Raw genomic sequence first — 18,431 nt, 5'->3', positions numbered from 1 at the left:
AGAGGAACAGTTAAAGTGACAGAAGTATCTAAGAAAGTACAGGAGAGAAGACTGCTATGGTATGGACACATTATGCGAAGAGATGAAAGCTATGTAGGGAGGAGAGTGATGGATATGGCTGTGGATGGAACTAGAAATACCGGGCGAGTTGGCCGTGCGGTTAGGGGCGCGCGGCTGTGAGCTTGCATCCGGGAGATAGTGGGTTCGAATCCCACTGTTGGCAGCCCTGAAGATGGTTTTCTGTGGTTTTCCATTTTCACACCAGGCAAATGCTGGGGCTGTACCTTAATTAAGGCCACGGCCGCTTCCTTCCAACTCCTAGGCTTTTCCTATCCCATCGTCGCTGTAAGACCTATCTGTGTCAGTGTGACGTAAAGCCACTAGCAAAAAAAGGAACTAGAAATAGGGGGAGAAGAAGGAGGTGGACAGACAATGTAGAAGATGATCTGAAGGAGAAGAAATTAGGGAAAGATGATGTGTGGGATAGGATAAAGTGAAAAAGACTTGCCAGAAACATCGACCCCACTTGAAGCAGGATAAGACGATGAAGAAGAAGAATTTTACATTGTATTAACCCTATGTAGCACATTCTTTAGTACTCTCTCCATAGTCACAATACAGGCATCTGACCTTCTGTTGCATGCTGTTTGCATGACTGAACAGTACAAGGTCTCTGCTGTGCCAATACTTTTTTGACGATTCTAATACAGCATTTTCATTTCTTAACAGCTAGTTTATTGTATCTGTTGGACAATTTTGAACATAACATTGTGTACCTACTGCATCTCTCCCCACATATAATTATAACCTTGCGTGTTAAGTTGACTTACACTAAGAGAGTTGGCCATGCAGTTAGGGGGCACGCAGCTGTGAGCTTGCATTTGGGAGATAGTGGGTTTAAACCCCACTATCAGCAGCCCTGAAGATAGTTTCCATGGTTTCCCGTTTTCAAACAAGGAAAATGCTGGGTTGTACCTTAATTAAGACCTTGGCTGCTTTCTTATCACTCCTGGCCCTTCCCTATCCCATCATCGCCATAAGATGTATCTGTGTCAGTCCGACGCAAAGCAAATTGTACAATGTTGACTTCCAGTACATTGAACCCAGCACTAGTACAGAATAGGGTTTACTAATCATTTTTGGAGCTTGTGATACAGTATTTCCATTGGTTCAGGTAAGAAATGTTTTATCTTTTTCTCTCATTAAATAGCTTGTTATCAGTTCTAAATCACATGAACTTACGGGATGTGATTGTTTATACACATTTTATTTTTAAAAAACAGAAAGAAATGTTTTATTCTACATTAAGGAGACCATTTATTATGTACAACTTAACCTTTGTCATAACATGACTCATACATTTCATTCACAAAGGACTCAATGGCAATAAACATACACAACACACAAATGTCGTCAACTTCCAATTGCTTCATTTTTTCTTGAGTACACGAAGTTCATTCTCTAACTCAGTTATCCTCTGCAGAAAAGAAACAACATATTACTGATTTGGAAAATTAAGAACATATATGCAGTAGCAAGCAAATTAATCCAAACACAGTCATTTCCAAGAGTTTTTATAACTAATGTTGACAGATAAGTAATGAACTTCATAACTGCCGGGCTGAGTGGCTCAGACAGTTGAGGTACTGGTCTTCTGACACCAACGTGGTAGGCTAAATTCTGGCTCAGTCCAGTGGTCAGCCTCATGTCAGGAGATTTACTGGCATGTAAAAGAACTCCTGCTGGACTAAATTCTGGTACCTCTGCATCTCCAAAAACTGTAAAAGTAGTTAGTGGAACGTAAAGCCAATAATATTATTATTATTAACTCCATAACTGTTCTGTCTTGACTAACAAAATTGTTGTACAGAATTTTCTTTGTAGAAAATATGTTCATCACAGATGCTCAATTCTTCATGGTATTTGACGTTTGAACAAATCCATTCTTCAACCACAACATCTAATACATTCTAGTCAATTCTGCAGCATCCTTTCAACTGATCATCAAGAAAATGTTAATTTATGAACTTTTAATGGCAATAACAGACCATTTATATTGAAATTAAGAATACTTGCTATTATCAGCCATTTAAAGTTAATTAAAATGTTTTTATAAGGCCACTTGTTTAAGGAATTGTGATTATGTATTATTATGCATTATGTAACTTTTTACAGCTGAAGAAGTCTCAATAACAGCCAGAACAAGTTCCATTCTTTACTTCCAATCATGACAACATTTTTTTTTAGGGTACAAAATTGTAATATTATAGTGTGGAAAATTCTGTCTATTACCTTAAAAAAAAAAAAAAAAAAAAAATGTACAACAGTGTTGGCAGAATCGTGCATTCCTGCTTTCAAAGGAATTCCATTGTAGGTGTATGATGGCATTATGATGATGGTGGTAGTGGTGGTGGTTACTGTTTTAACCCCTCAGCGCCGACCTCTATACATGGTATAGACCCTGTTTTCTTCCGTAGCCGCCGACCTCTATACGTGGTATAGACCCATACATGGTTTCACATTTACGGCTATAGCGCGAAGAGTTTTGGAGTTACTGATATGCAAATTGTTTTGTTTCCAAGAAGACATTTTCGGGTTTATCAGTGTTGTAAATAAGAATTGAAAAATCGTTAAAATGTAGTTGTTTTTGCAAGGATAATTATTTGTCAAATAAGTCTGAGCACTAATCTCTTGCTTTTTGTAAAGTCTGTTAGCTTCATTCTTTCCCACAGAATAAAATAAAGAAATGATGATCTGAGAAGTTTGTCTTTTCGTGTGATGTTCTTTGCTCCATTTGTACATTGGAAGTACGGTTTATTTATTATATTTGTCTTTATTTCTCAGCTTGTAATATTTTCGTAACTCTCCACGAGCGCTCTGTGTAGGCATCAGTTAGTGCTGCTTTCTGTCATATGATATGAGAACCAATTGTTCATGGTATATATCTCGTTTGAAGGACGTTATCTCGACCTTTTATTTGAAATATGTATCGAGTTGGTTTGTTTCGTCATAAATGTTATTCCCCTCATTCAGTTTCGTCCTGTTGCTTTCGGTCTCGCTGCAGCTTCACCAGTCCGTGTGACGCGCCACGCTCAGCCGTGGTATGACTGACAGTAACGTGCTTGAAATATTGTATAATTCAGATGAAAGTTTAGTCGGAAGTAGTAGTGACAGTATAAGCAGCAGTGATAATGAAATAGATGATGTAGCAGTGGAAAATGATGAGAGTGACGATGAGGAGGAAACAGTACTTGGAAATTTCGTGTAAGAGACTATAGATAATTATACAAGTCAAAGAGAAGTTTTCAGCGGTGAATTCTGATTGCTAAATTCCCTAATAATACTCACACAGGTCACAGAGACAAATATTGAGCAGTTACCTTATCGGGTTCAGCTGGTGAAAGGTTTGTTTACAAAATACGCTCGGGAGGGAGGGGAACGAAATATTCAAGGCCGGCGCGCATCAGATAATACAGTTCCAAGGTTGGAGGAAAGACATTTTATCAGGAAATTAGCACCCAAGAGTTGAAAATCCAAACCTCAGAGACATTGTATCCTGTGTTCAAAACACGGCGAAAAGAAGACGTCAGTGTACTGCTGCCAGGAGTGTGACTTGAGCCCCTGTCTCAGAGAGTGCTTCGAACTCTATCACACGGAACTAAATTACTAAGGAAATGTGAAACAATTATGTAATTATCTGCATGTACATAGTTCTGTCATAAGGAATTCCAAATTTCGTGAAAATCGGGCTACTCTTATACTTGTAGTATCGCTTTAAGTGAATCGATGTATTTCAGTCGCACGTAGTTGAAATCTCATCCGGCCGCGGGGTAGGAAGCTATTTAAATGGCTGCGACGCTGAGGGGTTAAGAGGAAGTACAACTGGGCGACCATCCTCAGTTAACACTAATCACAGGGAAAAAATGGAAGGAAGGAAGACAAGGATCGTGAAGGGCATGAAAAAGAAAAACTCCCCAGGCCTTGTTAAACTAATACTGTCATTATCAGAAAAGAACAACAGTTGATCACGGGAGGTGGATAGGATAGATGAAAGTGAGGAGCCTGGTACAAATAAGTGTAAGAAATGCCAGGACTCAGCTAGGGCCCTGTGGCTGCCAACCCACGCTCTGAAGTTAGAGAGACTCTGGGCCCCTTTCACTTGCCTGAACATAATTGGATGTTTTCTTAACACAGTCATTAGTTGAATGTCTCCGAGTAAGGCTGTATACATTTTTAGTATTATGTTGTGTTACTATGCTGAAAATTGATCATGGATACCATCTTATGGAAGCATTTGAGAAGTGTGACATCTGAGAATACCTCTATAGCAAAAAAACAAATTTCTTCACAATATGGTCTTGGTATGGGTGTGGTGCATTCAATTTTAAAGCAATACCGAGACATGATCTTTTATCAGTGAAGGAAGAAAACTATCATCAGAAGCACAAAATTATAGCAGAATAAGACTTTAGTCATTCATCATCATCAGTTGTATTACTCATTAGTGAGTGTCATGATCCGTAGTTTTGTCTCTGGAGAGTTACATGCTTCACAAAGTGTCGCCATCGACCTCGATCTTCAGCTTTTCTTAGGACATTCTGAAGAGGAAGGCCAGTTATCTTCCTAGCCTTATCTAGCCACCTGCTTGCTGTCCTTCCACATGATCTTCTGCCTTCTATTTCAGTCATTAGGAGGAGTAAAATAAGCCCCTAGTTCTCAGCTGTTGACCTAAACAAAGATATACTGTAAGTCAGACTAAGTGAAATGTTCACGTTACAACAGTTCACTGCAGACTGTTGGAAGTAGGAAAAAGTGTGTGCAGAACAACAAAGCAGCAGCTTCTGACAGTTGTAATGCGCAAAAAGGCAATTGATATGGGCTAAACTCCATACAGACTTGACTGTGGACGATTGGAAGAAATTCATATTTTCAGATGAAAGCCATTTCGAAGTTTGTGGTCAGCACGTTCTTTATGTGCATAAAGAAACATCAGAGAAAATGTCACTGGCCCATATTCAATAAGTATCTAAACAACTCTAAGAGTTATGTTCTAGTCGATGGCAAGAGTATGATGAACAGTGACCAGTACATAGAAATCCATCAAAGGAGGGTAGTGTCAGAGTCACAAAAATTATCTCCAGATGGTGGTAGTGTTTTTCAATAAGATCTTGCACTGTGTCACACATCCAAAAAGATGAACAAATTCTTTGAAAACAAATACATTCAAGATCTCCCTTGACCCAGCAACTCACCTGATATCAACCCATCAAAAGTGTATAAACCAAGTGTAAAAAGAGAATGGTGAAACTGGATAGATCATTGAAAGTGAGGATATGTTCACTTATCAGGATGTGGTTTCATGATGAAGAAATTGCACAAAATTGGTGAAATCCATGCTAAAATGTGTTGCTGTTGTTCTGTATTCAGGTATGATTTTCAGTAATTGCTGAACTGATTTTCAGTAGTTTTTGCGACTATATTATGATAACATTTTTCTGTATCTTGTTTGGATTAGTTTGCAATGCTACTGTAGGTACAGTATAAAACAGTACAACCAGTCTAACCTAGTCGACGGTCGGACGCAGACGTGCTGAGTTGAGTGTGCCGGTAGAGTGGGAGTGGAGTGTGAGCGGCGAGTGGAAAAAGAAAGACGGGAGGGAAGAGGAAGATGATTGGTGTGGATCAATATTGGGTAGTTATTGGAAGATGGCAGGAGAGATGGAAGAAGGAAACAGCCAGGAGTGAAGGAGGTAAAGTGGAAACAAGAATGATGGGTGAGATGATACTGGTGGCAGCGGTGATTATGGTACTGCTAGTTATAGGGGGTGTGGAAGTAAACCTCGGCCCGACTTCCAGTGGCAACATGAGCTGGGAAGACGTGGAGGTCATAAGAAGAGTGGTTAAAGAAGTTGTGGAAGAAGTATGCCCATTTGAGCAGATTAAAAATATGATGAAGGAACAAGTGAAAGAATTTGAAAATATGAGGCGTTGGATACAGGGTAAAACAGATGAAACAATGACCAAAGTGGAAACCAATGAGAGAGAAATTATACCACTCAAGGTGAAAATAAGGGAGTTGGAGGAAGAGATGGTGAAGCTGAAGGCAGAAATAGAAGACAGTAGCCTAGAATGCAGGAAGAAATGCTTATTTATATATGGAGTACCGGAAGAAAAAGGAGAGGACAAAGTGCTGACTATCTACAAAGTTGTGGAAGTCATCCAAAAAATGATGAAAATTAACTTTAGTGAAGCTGATATTGACGATGTGGAAAGGATAGGTAAAGCACGGGGTAATAGGTCGATAAAAGTGAAGTTGTTTTCCACCCTGATGGCGGAAATAGTGATAAGAGGTGTGGAGAATATACAGAGGGCAAAATTTTGGATTAAAAGAGACATGGGAAGAGAAGGGATTAAGAATATAAACACGCTGAAAAAACATTTGGTCAGGGCTAGATTGCAAGGGTTAAGAGCCTACATTAAGGGTCAATTATTAGTGGTGGACAATGGACCAGATTTTGGACAGTAACGAAATTATCTGAAATGGAGGAGAATATGAAGAACGATGTGGTAATGGGGAAGAAAGTGGAAGAAAGACTAATTAGAGACAGTAAAGTTGGTGAAGACGGGCATGGGGATAAAGAAAAAACCAAGGAAAATAGGGCATTGGAACAGAGCTTGCAGCAAGAAGAAAGTAACAGGACAGCAGGAGGTTGCGCATGCTGTCTTCGAATCGATCATAGAAGGAGCCAGGGAAGCAGCAACTGAGATGAGGAGGGAGACCAGGGCAATATTTAAGGAGATCAGTGCGAGAGGAGAAAAGAAGATACATGGAGTGAATGGGCGGGGGAGGAGCACAAGATGGGTGATAAGGGCACATAAATGAAGTGAAAGTATGGCTTGGAGGGAGAAAGCAGAAACACGAGGTGCCTTGATGAAAGGGAGAAGCTTGAGCTTAAAAGAAATGTGGGATAAGATGAGTAAATTGGACGTAGGCGTAATGACAAGTAAAAAAAAAAAAATAAAGCAACAGCAGTAAATAAATTGGTTAAGCATATGAGAATAGTGGAGGGTGTGTGTTACTTGTAACTGAGACGAGCGATTAAGTAGTTAAATTAGTAGGTGGTGAAATGTGTATTTAATATAGTGAGATGGTAAAATGTAGTGGTATAAGTTAATATGGTGAGAGGCTTGTGTGGATATAGTTGAGATACTTTGGTTGGTGAATACAAGTAGGTGGCAGGATGAGTGCGATTCAAAGTTGTGGTGGCTTAGTAAATAATCATGAGGTTTCGTGATTAAGTTAATGTGTGGAGTTGGATGGTGTAAAGTAGTTGAGTGGATGTAAAATATATGTGATGAGTCAAGGCTGGCAGATGAATAGGGAGATAGTGATTTTTGGCTGGTAAAGTATGGAATGGCAAGTGAGATGGGCTCATTTAATGTCGAGAGTTGCCTGAAATTGTAAAAGAAAATAAGTGTAGCGAGATAATGGAGTTTAACAGCGGATAATAGTAATGAAACGTAAGGAGAATAATTGCACACCAGCATGTCAGTGGATGTAACACGAAAGCTGGGTTTGCAACTTAAGTAGAACAACAGAGAGGTCAGTGTTCAGAAAGTATTGCGCTGAGTTGCGAACCAGGCCGGAAGTGATATGCTGTTTGTTTAAGTTACAGATGCCGTCTGCTGACACTATTGTACTCTACACAGCAATATGTTATTGTTTTAGTTTCTTATTATTATACTGCCATACTGCCTTTTGCCATGGCCACCAGACCACCAATAAGGGTTGATCTCGGGCAGGCGACAGTGATTATCCTGCCTCATTGCCATTATTATTATTATTATTATTATTATTATTATTATTATTATTATTATTATTATTATTATTATTATTATTATTATTATTAATATTATTATTATTATTATTATTATTATTATTATTTATGGTTTTGTTCATGTGTCTGTCTATCTGGTGGCATTCTTTTCCTTTTCTTTTTGTGAGCTGGTTTAGGTAAGACTTGTTATTTTTTCTCCACATTAATGGATCATATACATATTATGTAGATCTGGAGAAAGAATAAAGAATCAATATTTGAAAACAGTACAATATAATTGTCAAAGTAGAACATTAGACATGTTAATTGTAACAATGATATAGCTATCTTAAGGTGGTAATTAGTACCTAAAAGTTGATTCAATATTCTTAAAAATGATTTTATAAATACCACGAGAATGAGAACAGTGTTTGACAATCTCAGCCTAAGAATTACTGTTATCATAATATGTTTCCCATACAAAACTCAGCTACAAATACTGGTTGCCTTTAGGATCAGTCTTTCTAGTTTCTATAAGGATGCTAAAGTAGATCAGTTGGGCATAGCTTACAGGTTCCTCCAGTCTCTGAGTCTTATCCTCATAAACAATTCCTGAGTTGAGCAAACATTTAAAAATTGAAGTTGGGGAAAGTTGGGCACTGTGGCACTGGAATGAAATATATGATGAATGCTCAGCCATATCTAGGAAAAAGAACAGAATAAAAATAACTTTATTGTTCTTTCCAGTGCAAGGAAACAATCTTAGTAAATCAATACTGCTAATATCTACCTTGATATGAACTGATTGAATGTGTTATTGTATATTGATCTTCCTTCAACTACCCTCTATCTAAATAAGATTGTCTCCTTCCACGATGTCTAAAGAGAGAACCACTGTACTCTCTCCCTCTTCTCCAATCACTTTACTGCTAGAGTTAACTACTTGGAGATATGTGTGGTAATCACAGGACCCCAAATATGCTAATTTTCTCTTCTTTATCATTCCTATCCAATCTCCTATGATAAATTTCTTTCTTCTTTTTTTTTTTAACCTGGTTGCTTGTAAAGCATGGGGAGTTTTTAAATTTTTCAACCTTTATAGCCCTAAGTTTCCTTTCACCAATATCTTCATTTCTTGAAGAACCAGAACTCTTTTTCTTTAATAAGGAACTGGAAATCTTGTCACTTTGTCCATTAAATCAGTGATCTTCCCAACCTCCTTGACCACTTTAAGTTTGCTAGGCACTTTGTCAGGAAGCCACAACGATTCCCAAAATGCCAATATCATACAGACAAATGATTGTCACGAGTATAACTCCTTTGGCAGTCACAGAAATATGTACAACCAGTAAATAGACTATACAGAAAATGTAGCTAGAGATTTTGTGAGAAATACAAATCCAGAGATTGCAATAAATCAAAGATTTGATATAGTCAAGGAAATGGCATTAAACATTCTATCCCTAAGAAGAAAACTATAGACAACTATTTCAAATTGCAGCTTATGACTTGCAATGTGTTTGGAAGATTAAGATGAAAGGTAACTGATGAACTCAGTTTGACCACATGAATAATCCAAATCCAACTGAATGTTCCTCAAAAATATTTATGGTTTTGCTTTGAAATGGAAAATGTTCTGCAACCATAACATTCAGAAAGTGAGTCAATATTTTGTTGTTCTACCTTAAATTTAAATTCAAATATTTTGATTCAGCTGTAGAAGTTGATGTTTCAAAATCTGGAACTCATGAAAAATAAACTTAGGGCAGGTTAAACAATGATTACATGAGTTATGGCTCCTGTGCTCTTTAACATCTATACCAATGACCAATCTTGCACCCTGAGTTCAAGGTAACTCTCTTGAACAGACTGAATAAAACTCAGGCACCTTGGGACCTTGAACTATAGTATCAAGAGAGCCATCTCAAACCAAATACCAGTAAAACTTAGGTTTGCTACTTCTACCTCAGGGACAAACAGGCACAGAGGAAGCTTCAGGTCTCGTGGAGATGAGTTCAGCAGACACATTGCAGACCCAAAATACCTAGGTGTCACTCTGGAAGGACGCTATCTTTCAAGCAACACTGCTTCAATACAAAACATTTTTTTGTTGTTGTTGCTAGTTGCTTTACGTCGCACCGACACAGATAGGTCTTATGGCGACGATGGGATAGGGAAGGGCTAGGAGTGGGAAGGAAGCGGCCGTGGCCTTATTTAAGGTACAGCCCCAGCATTTGCTTAGTGTGAAAATGGGAAACCATGGAAACCCATCTTCAGTGGGGTTCGAACCTACTGTCTCTCGAATACTGGATACTGGCCAACCGACTGCAGCTACTGAGCTTGGTCAATACAAAACAGAAAGTGTTTGCCAGGAATAATATCTTATGCAAAATAACTGGAACAATTTAAGGGACCATACAGAAAACCGTTATGACTATGGTCTTATTGGTTTGCTTTTCAGCTGGAAAATACGCAAGCCCTGTGTGATACAATTTGCCGCATTTCAAACATGTTGATGTTGGACTAAATGAGGCATATAGTATGAAAATTGGGTGTTTGAAACCAACTTCTCGTGACAGACTTTACCATCTAGCCGACATTACTCCACCCAATATTTGGCAAGAAGCAGTGGTTTTGAAGGAGCGACTTAAGATGGTGACGTCTGAAGTCCAGGCAGAGTTTCATGGCTCCTCACTTTCATCCTTCCTATCCAACCTCCCTTGGTGAACTCTTGCTTTCTTCTGGCCCCGATGGTGTTAGGTTTGCAAGGCATAGAAGTCTTTCATTGTCACATCTTCATGGCCCTTTCCTTTCTATTAATGATACCTTCACTTTTTGAAGTGATGGACCTCTTCCATTTTTCCCCCTCTGATTAATTTGTTGAAGTGGAAGCCATTTTCTTTTCAGTTTCTACTTAGTTAACATATAATCTTTAAGTTTTCCAGTTTGTTGAAGATAATGCAAGATTAGGAAAATATTAGCAACTACCTGGAAAAGAAAACATTTAATTAATAACACAATGGCTTGTTTTGTTCCTGAAAGAACACCATCTGGTTCTATCAAATTACTTTTATTAAGTGTATAAAAATTGTTTTTGGTAAATTTTATTGATTAAGAATGGGTGATTATTCACTATTCACTCTGCTAAATTAAGTCCATATATCGATAAAGCACAATGTTTCATATTTCGTTAAAACTTAAGCTTTCATTAATTCACTGATGCATCATCGCCATAAGACCTATCAGTGTCAGTGCGACATAAAGCCAATAGCAAAAAAAAAAAAATTATTAATTCACTGATGCACAATAAGACATTCCAAAATTGTTTTTCCATAAACAATTTCCCAGTACTAACAAAAAACAAACAGTCAAACTATAAGTACATTCCATTGAAAACCAGTGATGTTACTGGCGAGAACGCAGTTCTTTCTTTGCTCTCATTCATTAATCAGTTAATGGGGCTCTTTTCCAGATATTGTTTCTGGTTTCAAATACAAGATCTATTGACAACCTGCCTCAGCAGCTTTATTGGTCTGTAAGGAACTATTTTACAGATGTCCTCCCCCCTCATTCATGGTCACACACCTCAGTTTTAATGAATATCACAAGTTACAAGCTTCATTCAAGGACTGGTGTTATATGCACCGATGTTAAATCAGGACTGTTACAGTTGGCAAATGTCAATCTGATCATCACTGTCAAGATCACTACACAGACATTTTTGGAGTGTTCTTAAAGTGTTTTTATGTGTATTTATATTTTTAGACGGATTTAGGTATTTAATGTTTTTGTGTACCAAAGATTTTGACGGCTGATGACCAAAAGAGGTCGAAACTAGTACCAAGATGTAATGTAATGTAATGTAATGTAATGTTTTATTTTACCTGGCAAGATTAAGGCCTTCAGGCCTTCTCTTCCATCTAACCAGGCGCTGAAATATACATATATTACATTGTATCACTTTACAGTAATATATTTAATACTAATTAAATTAATAGTAATATGAGAATGATAAGTGATAAGGTTAAATGAAGATGAAATAAATTAGGTATAATAAAAGGATAAATTCTTAAAACTAATATCCTACGTGTAAAAAGAGGTAGTGCATAAAATTTAGTAAAAATTGAAAAACAGATCGGGTAAGAATTTTAGACTAATCTTCTACCAGAACATCCGTGACAATAGAATGGTAATAAGTAGCAGCATCAAGTTTAAAGATGAACCTTACTGATGCATAAAATGTCTCCAAAGAGCTTCCTTGAAAGTGCGAATAGCGCTTAACCCTCTGATACTTTCGGGAAGGAGGTTCCACTCCCGGCAGGCAATTGCCGTGAATGATTTATCGTAGATGGCAGATCTATGGGTAGGTAAAGCAAGGATGGAATTATTAATAGATCTGGTGTTAAGATTGTGATAAGAAGATAGGTATTTGAAATATGAAGTAAGGTAAAATGGCTGTGAAGAATGAAGGATATTATGAAAAAGGCATAGGGTATGAACATTGCGACGGATTTCTAGTCGGGGCCAAGATAGGTGGTTATATGAAGGAGTTACATGGTCATAGTACCGTAGGTTATAGACGTATCTTACACATGCATTTTGACCACGTTGTAATCTGCTCAATAACTTGCACCCAGCATCTCTATAAATCACGTCACAATAGTCGAAATGAGGGAAAACCAGAGCTTCTACCAACATTTTTTTTAGTTTTTCAGGAAATAAGTATTTGCAGCATGTGCAATGCAGAGACTGTTTTCTGAGTGATGTTCGTAATATGCATTTTCCATGACATGTCATCATCGAAAGTAACGCGTAGGACTTTTACCGGTAACGTGAATGGTATATTAGTATTACACAACCTTATAGATGCAATCTCTGGTCGATTGACCTTCGCAAGTAGTTTTGGGTATCCAAGGATGATGGCTTGCGTTTTTGCTGGGCTTAACATAAGACCACATCTCAAAGACCAAGAAGAGAATGATGTCAGATCCTGATTGATTTTGTCTATGACCAAAAATATTCGATCTGGAGATGTATGGAGGTACATTTGTACATCTTCAGCGTAAATATGGTATTTGCAATGCGTTAGGGTTTGGGAGACATCATTAATGTAAATAGAAAAGAGAAGGGGTCCTAACACTGACCCTTGGGGCACACCACACTGCACGGACCGCCAAGTTGATTTGTTTAACCTATCTGTAACACACTGCCGACGGCCATGCAGGTAGGAATGCACGCAAAGGAGGGCACTGTCCGAGAAATGGAGGGAATACAATTTTGAGAGCAAAATGTCAATGTCAACAGAGTCAAGAGCTTTGCTCAAGTCTAGTAGTATTAAAACTGTCACTTCTTTGTTGTCCATTGCATCTCAAATGTCTTCTGTGACTTTCAGTAGTGCCGTTGTAGTACTGTGTGCCTGACGAAAACCAGATTGTAGTGGGTCAAGTAAGTTGTAAGCCGTCATGTAGTCTGTTATTTGCCTATGAGTGATGAACTCTAGCGCTTTGGATAAAGCAGGAAGTATGCAGATGGCTCTATACTCAGATGGTTCAGAAGGTGAAGCTACTCTTTTTAGAGGACGTATAATGCCCACTTTCCATGCTTCAGGAAATGTGCTGTCTACAAGGGAAGAGTTAATTATGTTAACTAGTGCAGGTAATATCACATCCAGAATAATTTTTATCATCTCTATTCCTATATTGTCATTTCCTTTCACCGTTGATGTTATCCGATTTATAGCAAACCTGACTTGTGAGTGGGTTGCTGGACGGAAGTAGAAGTTTTCTCTATCTGTTTGTGACTTTGCATAATTCCCGTCAAGAGCTTCCTGTTTCAAGGCTACATTTAATGTGCAGTTGGATGAAAAATGATCGTTCAATTTTTCCAAGGGTATATTTATTTCGTCATTGTCTCGTCCTTTGGTAATGCCAAAGCTCTTTATGGATTTCCACAACACAGCTGTTGAAACATTTAGTTGAATTAAGCTATGAGCGTGTTGTAATTTTGCGTTTCTAATCTGTTGGGTTGTCGCATTTCTCAGTCTAGAATAGATTGTCGGGAGTGCAATGTTTTCTGACTCGTCTGTAAGCAGCATCACGGTCAGCCATTAGTGCTCTAATCTCATCTGAGAGCCAGGGAGCTGGCTTCCGCGAAACTCGAGCCGTCTTCTCAGGGGCATGTCTATCATACTGCTCAGTCATATGCTGATTGAAACATGCCACTTTGTCATTATTTTATGTTTTAAAGATTAAATATGTCATGCCATGGCACTGCAACTGCGTCTTGTAAAAGTTTATTCTTATCAATTCGTCGTAGATCTCGATATGAAATTATTTTCGGCTTGAACTTGGGACTTTTAATAGAATAAGCCAGAAATATAGCATCATGTCGCGATATACCTGGGACACTAATTTGACCGTGGTGAAGAACGAATTCAGGTTGGTTTGTGGCAATGAGATCAATTAAGGTGTGTGATGTGTCTGTGTGATGTGTGGCAATGAGAGGGAGAAACGTTAAGTTGCAAGCTTTAAAAGAAGTTAAAAGTTGGGTAGTCTGAGGAGAGTTAGGCTCAAGAAGGTTTATGTTGAAATCGCCCATAATAATTATATTTGAATAATCAGTGACTAAATCTTGTATTTGAGTTTCTAGATTGCATAAAAAGCCCGCATTTGGTGGCTTATATACTACACCCAGGAGACATTTTACTTCACTCACAATTATTTCCAGGAACATGAACTCAGGTTTTCGCTCGTACGGACCTGGAGACCTACAGATTATTTTAGGACGTAGACTGGTCATAACATATGCAGCGGTACCCCCGGAGGGCTTATTTAATCTGTCGGATCTAAGCAATGTATAACCCGCCAGCTGCAGTCTTTCTATTGCGTGGTGTGGTTTTAACCAAGATTCGGATATTAATATTGCGTGGAAACTGGGAGGCATAAATAGAGCTTTAATTTCGTCCATTCGCGTCTCAGCAAGGAGGCTTTGAGCGTTTATATGGCATACCTTTAAAGCATTTCTGTAAGGAGAAAGCTCGTGGTTAATAATGTCCCTTGTCGACTGGGAATGGCAAGAGAGCTCAGACGACAATAGGTGTGTGTTGCCTGCACAACTGTTTCTCGGGACATTGAGGGAGGGTGGTGTAAGTGAAAGTTTGCGAGGAATGTTTGTAAGGAAGAGGGGAGCCTGTTCGCTTGTCTCAAGGTCGTTATCAGAGGGGCTAAGCGCAGTCGACTCTAGTTTTTCCACTTTCAATCTATATTTTATGTAACTGACGATGTTCTCAGTTGTCGTATATTGGAGATGATTTTGACAATAATGGGAATGTAACTAACAATTTACAGCAATCAGTACGATAATGGCAAAATAGCAATAATGTACATGGAAATAAATACGATAAAAATAAGGCACTGTACCCAGTCTACTGCTACTAACACCAATCTATCACTACGGCAAGCAGAAGTAAACTATATTACTAATTACGTTCTAATAGAGAGTTAACGTAAAATTATTATATACTACAAGGATAACTCTAAACTTAAACTACAATAGAAAGTTACAAAAATGTTGTGACCCTTTCTCCCGCATATCACTTTAGTTCATTTAACTGTTCCATAGTGCACACTTTATACTTATTTGATCCAATTTTTATGTTAATCACTCCATCAATGCTCCATACCTGGCGTACTCCAAACCTCGAAATTGCCTCCTTAAGGACTGCGAGCCTTGTTGCAGTCAGATCTTCTCTTATTGTGTCCGCCGTTCCCTTGAGTCCTCTTTTCTTGTGGAAGATTTCACTCCAGTTCTGGTAGAAAACTAATTTCACTATTAGAGGTCGTGGCTTCGCGCCCAGTCATCTTCCAACACAATGGCTCCTGTCAATGTCCCGAAGGTCAAGGTCGACACCAAGATCCCTTGCGATGCGATGACATCAGAATCTTCCCCTTCCTTTTCCGGAATGCCGAAAATACGGATACATTGACGCCGCTGATATTGCTCTAGTTCATCTTGCTTGTTTTAAAATTCACTTTTGATTTTCACAAGTTCCCTGTCCTTTGCCTGAAGCTGGTCTTGTAATAGTTTGACAGTTTCCTTGTACTCCGCTCTTAGTTCCTGGAGCTGTGACATTAGGGGCTGTAACTGTTCGGCTACGGCCTGCCTGACGAGCTCTTGTATGCTGGCGCCATGAGGCGGACTGGCTTGGGGAAGCTTCTTGGGAGCCATTATGAAAACTTACTGGTAGAACACTGACTGTTTACTTTAGTTAACTGCACACGCTTAACTTCAGCATGAATCTAATAACGTCTTTATCACTTCAAGCATGTTTAACTTCAGCACGAATCTTATAACGTATTTCTCACTTCCAGCACTATGTCACCTGCGATTTACAATTTTTGCAAGAGAAAGTTTGCGTGCGACTAGCAGCTAGCAGCCATGAATTTTAAAATGAAGATATAACTGATACTATCATATAGTTTTATTCACATGTGTTTGTAATGAATAGGTGGATCATTTAAACCAAATCATATGTAATTGGTGTCAATATGAATCAAAAATGAAACTTACAGCTTATGCTGTCCAGGGTATATGCAAAATTCTTCTCTAAAACCATAGCTCAGATGCATCAATATGCTTTCCAGCATGCTTTTTCATGGTCTGGCTTTTATATCCTTATGTTTCTATAGAAAATAGTAATGCCTTAACCATTCTGACCTTAGTATGCATAGATGGGCCTACATCTGATGACCTGAAATCTTATGTAGGTCTTGGAATGCTGCTCTGCCAAGTGCAAATCGTCAGCGGATCTCTGAACTGCTAGAGCTATTATTATTTATGGTTGAACCCAGGAAACAAAAATTATCTACCACTTTGATGACTTCATCATGTATCTTGATAGCTGAAGGTGAACTTGTACGAATCTTTGTATGACCAATATTTAGATGAAATCCCATCTTCTCACTTTGCTCTTTCAGTATAAGAGCCTCCAGGTCATCCTTACTTTCAGCTATCAAAGTGGTGTCGTCTGCGTAACGTAGGTTGTTTATATTCAGACCACCAATCCTAAAGCCACAAAAGGTTTCATATATTCCAGCTTCTCTCATGAGGATGTACCATACTCAGTATATACTGTAAGTTGAACAGATAAGGGCACAATATGCACCCCTGCCTTCCCCCCTTACCAACTGAAAACCAGTCTGTATCACCATGCTCAGTTCTGTAGCTTCTTGGTGCAGATAGAGATTAGGAATCAGGACAATGAGATGTACAGAGTATCTCATATACTGTAAGTTCAGACCAAGCACACTGTGTTTGTACTCTGCACTACGGCAGTTGCCTCAGCCAAACTTGTGTCGTGCGCCTTAAGCATGTATACAATCTTAGATGAAATCTTACCATATAAAAATTGCTGGAAGTGTCATCCTTCCTGGGTTATGTAGGCTTTGTATCTGGTAACCACATTTTGGCTGATATGAGTTCTGCCACTTTATTGTTTCTGATTTCATTCGTAATGTTTTCTTTCAGTTCCTCCAATGTGTGAAGATTTGTTCGATACACTTTTTCTTTCAGTTTACCCCACAAGTAAAAATCACACACTGCATTTACTGTCATCTTGAAAAAAGTAGACCCAATTACTCCTCTTGCACTAACAGCACACCAAACACTGATCGTCCTTTCATAATGAGGGACTTCATAAACACCATTAGGATTTTCTGCACACCATAAGCAAGAGTTATGACTGTTCACACAACCATTAAGATGAAACCAGGCCTCATCCGATAAGAACACAAGCCGTGGGTCAAATAAACGATCATTCAATGATACAAGATACCACTCGCAATATGTCACTCTTGTGGCTGGATTAGCAGGTTTTAAACAATGTTAAAACTGTTCGTGTGTGCGCACTTAGCCAATAGTTTCAAATTCATTTACAATTTATTTATTTATAATTATGTGAATCTATGCTCATGAAGGTGGCACTTCACCAGGAAATTGCTGAACAAATGCATTGCATACCCACTGAGCCGACTCATACTTAAAATAACTTTTACATATGAAAATAACTGTCACTCCATGTTAACAGCTGAGATTTAGACTGACGACTGCTAGGTTGAACTCGAGCACACACTTTGCAAGTTCAAGAACTATGCACGCGCCTAGGGGAGTAAAAACGCCACTGGACAGTCTGAGTTTATATGAGAGACCCTGTACAGGCATACCCATCCATCTAAGGATTATCCCACATCTTCCTTTGATTTATACTCAAAGAGTTTCTTATAATCGGTAATAAAGCACACATAGAGCACTTCCTGATATTTCTTTGCTCTGTCTTCCATCCAACACCTATCACTAAAGATATATCTGGTTCCTCTGCCTCTCCTGAAACCAGCTTGAGTTTTGGACAGTTCATGCTCCATGTAAGGTTCTAATCTTTATTGTATGATATTTAACACCACCTTACTAGCATGTGATATTAACATGATTGTGTGGTTGTTTGTGCAGTTTAACAGATTTTTTTTTTATTTTTTTATTTTTTTTTAAAGGAATGTATATGGGCTGCTTCCAGTCATTGGGCCATGTGTTGCAATTTTTTCAAATCTGCTGGCATAATGC

General features: G+C 38.5%; 1 protein-coding gene across 1 annotated transcript in view; it reads right to left on the bottom strand.

Annotated features, from left to right (window-relative positions):
- Nucleotides 1–1,318: 1,318 nt before the first annotated feature.
- The window catches only part of LOC136875501 (chromosome partition protein Smc), a 97,315-nt gene continuing 80,202 nt past the window's right edge, over nucleotides 1,319–18,431 (bottom strand). The window contains exon 9 of the mRNA XM_067149050.2: nucleotides 1,319–1,477. Coding sequence (XP_067005151.1) covers nucleotides 1,430–1,477 — 48 coding nt within the window. The 3' untranslated portion in view covers nucleotides 1,319–1,429. The remainder of the gene's footprint in view (nucleotides 1,478–18,431) is intronic.

This window comes from Anabrus simplex, chromosome 6 (assembly GCF_040414725.1).
Source record: "Anabrus simplex isolate iqAnaSimp1 chromosome 6, ASM4041472v1, whole genome shotgun sequence".
NCBI classification, from domain to species: Eukaryota; Metazoa; Arthropoda; class Insecta; order Orthoptera; family Tettigoniidae; genus Anabrus; species Anabrus simplex.
This window is presented reverse-complemented; position numbering and strand designations above follow the sequence as displayed.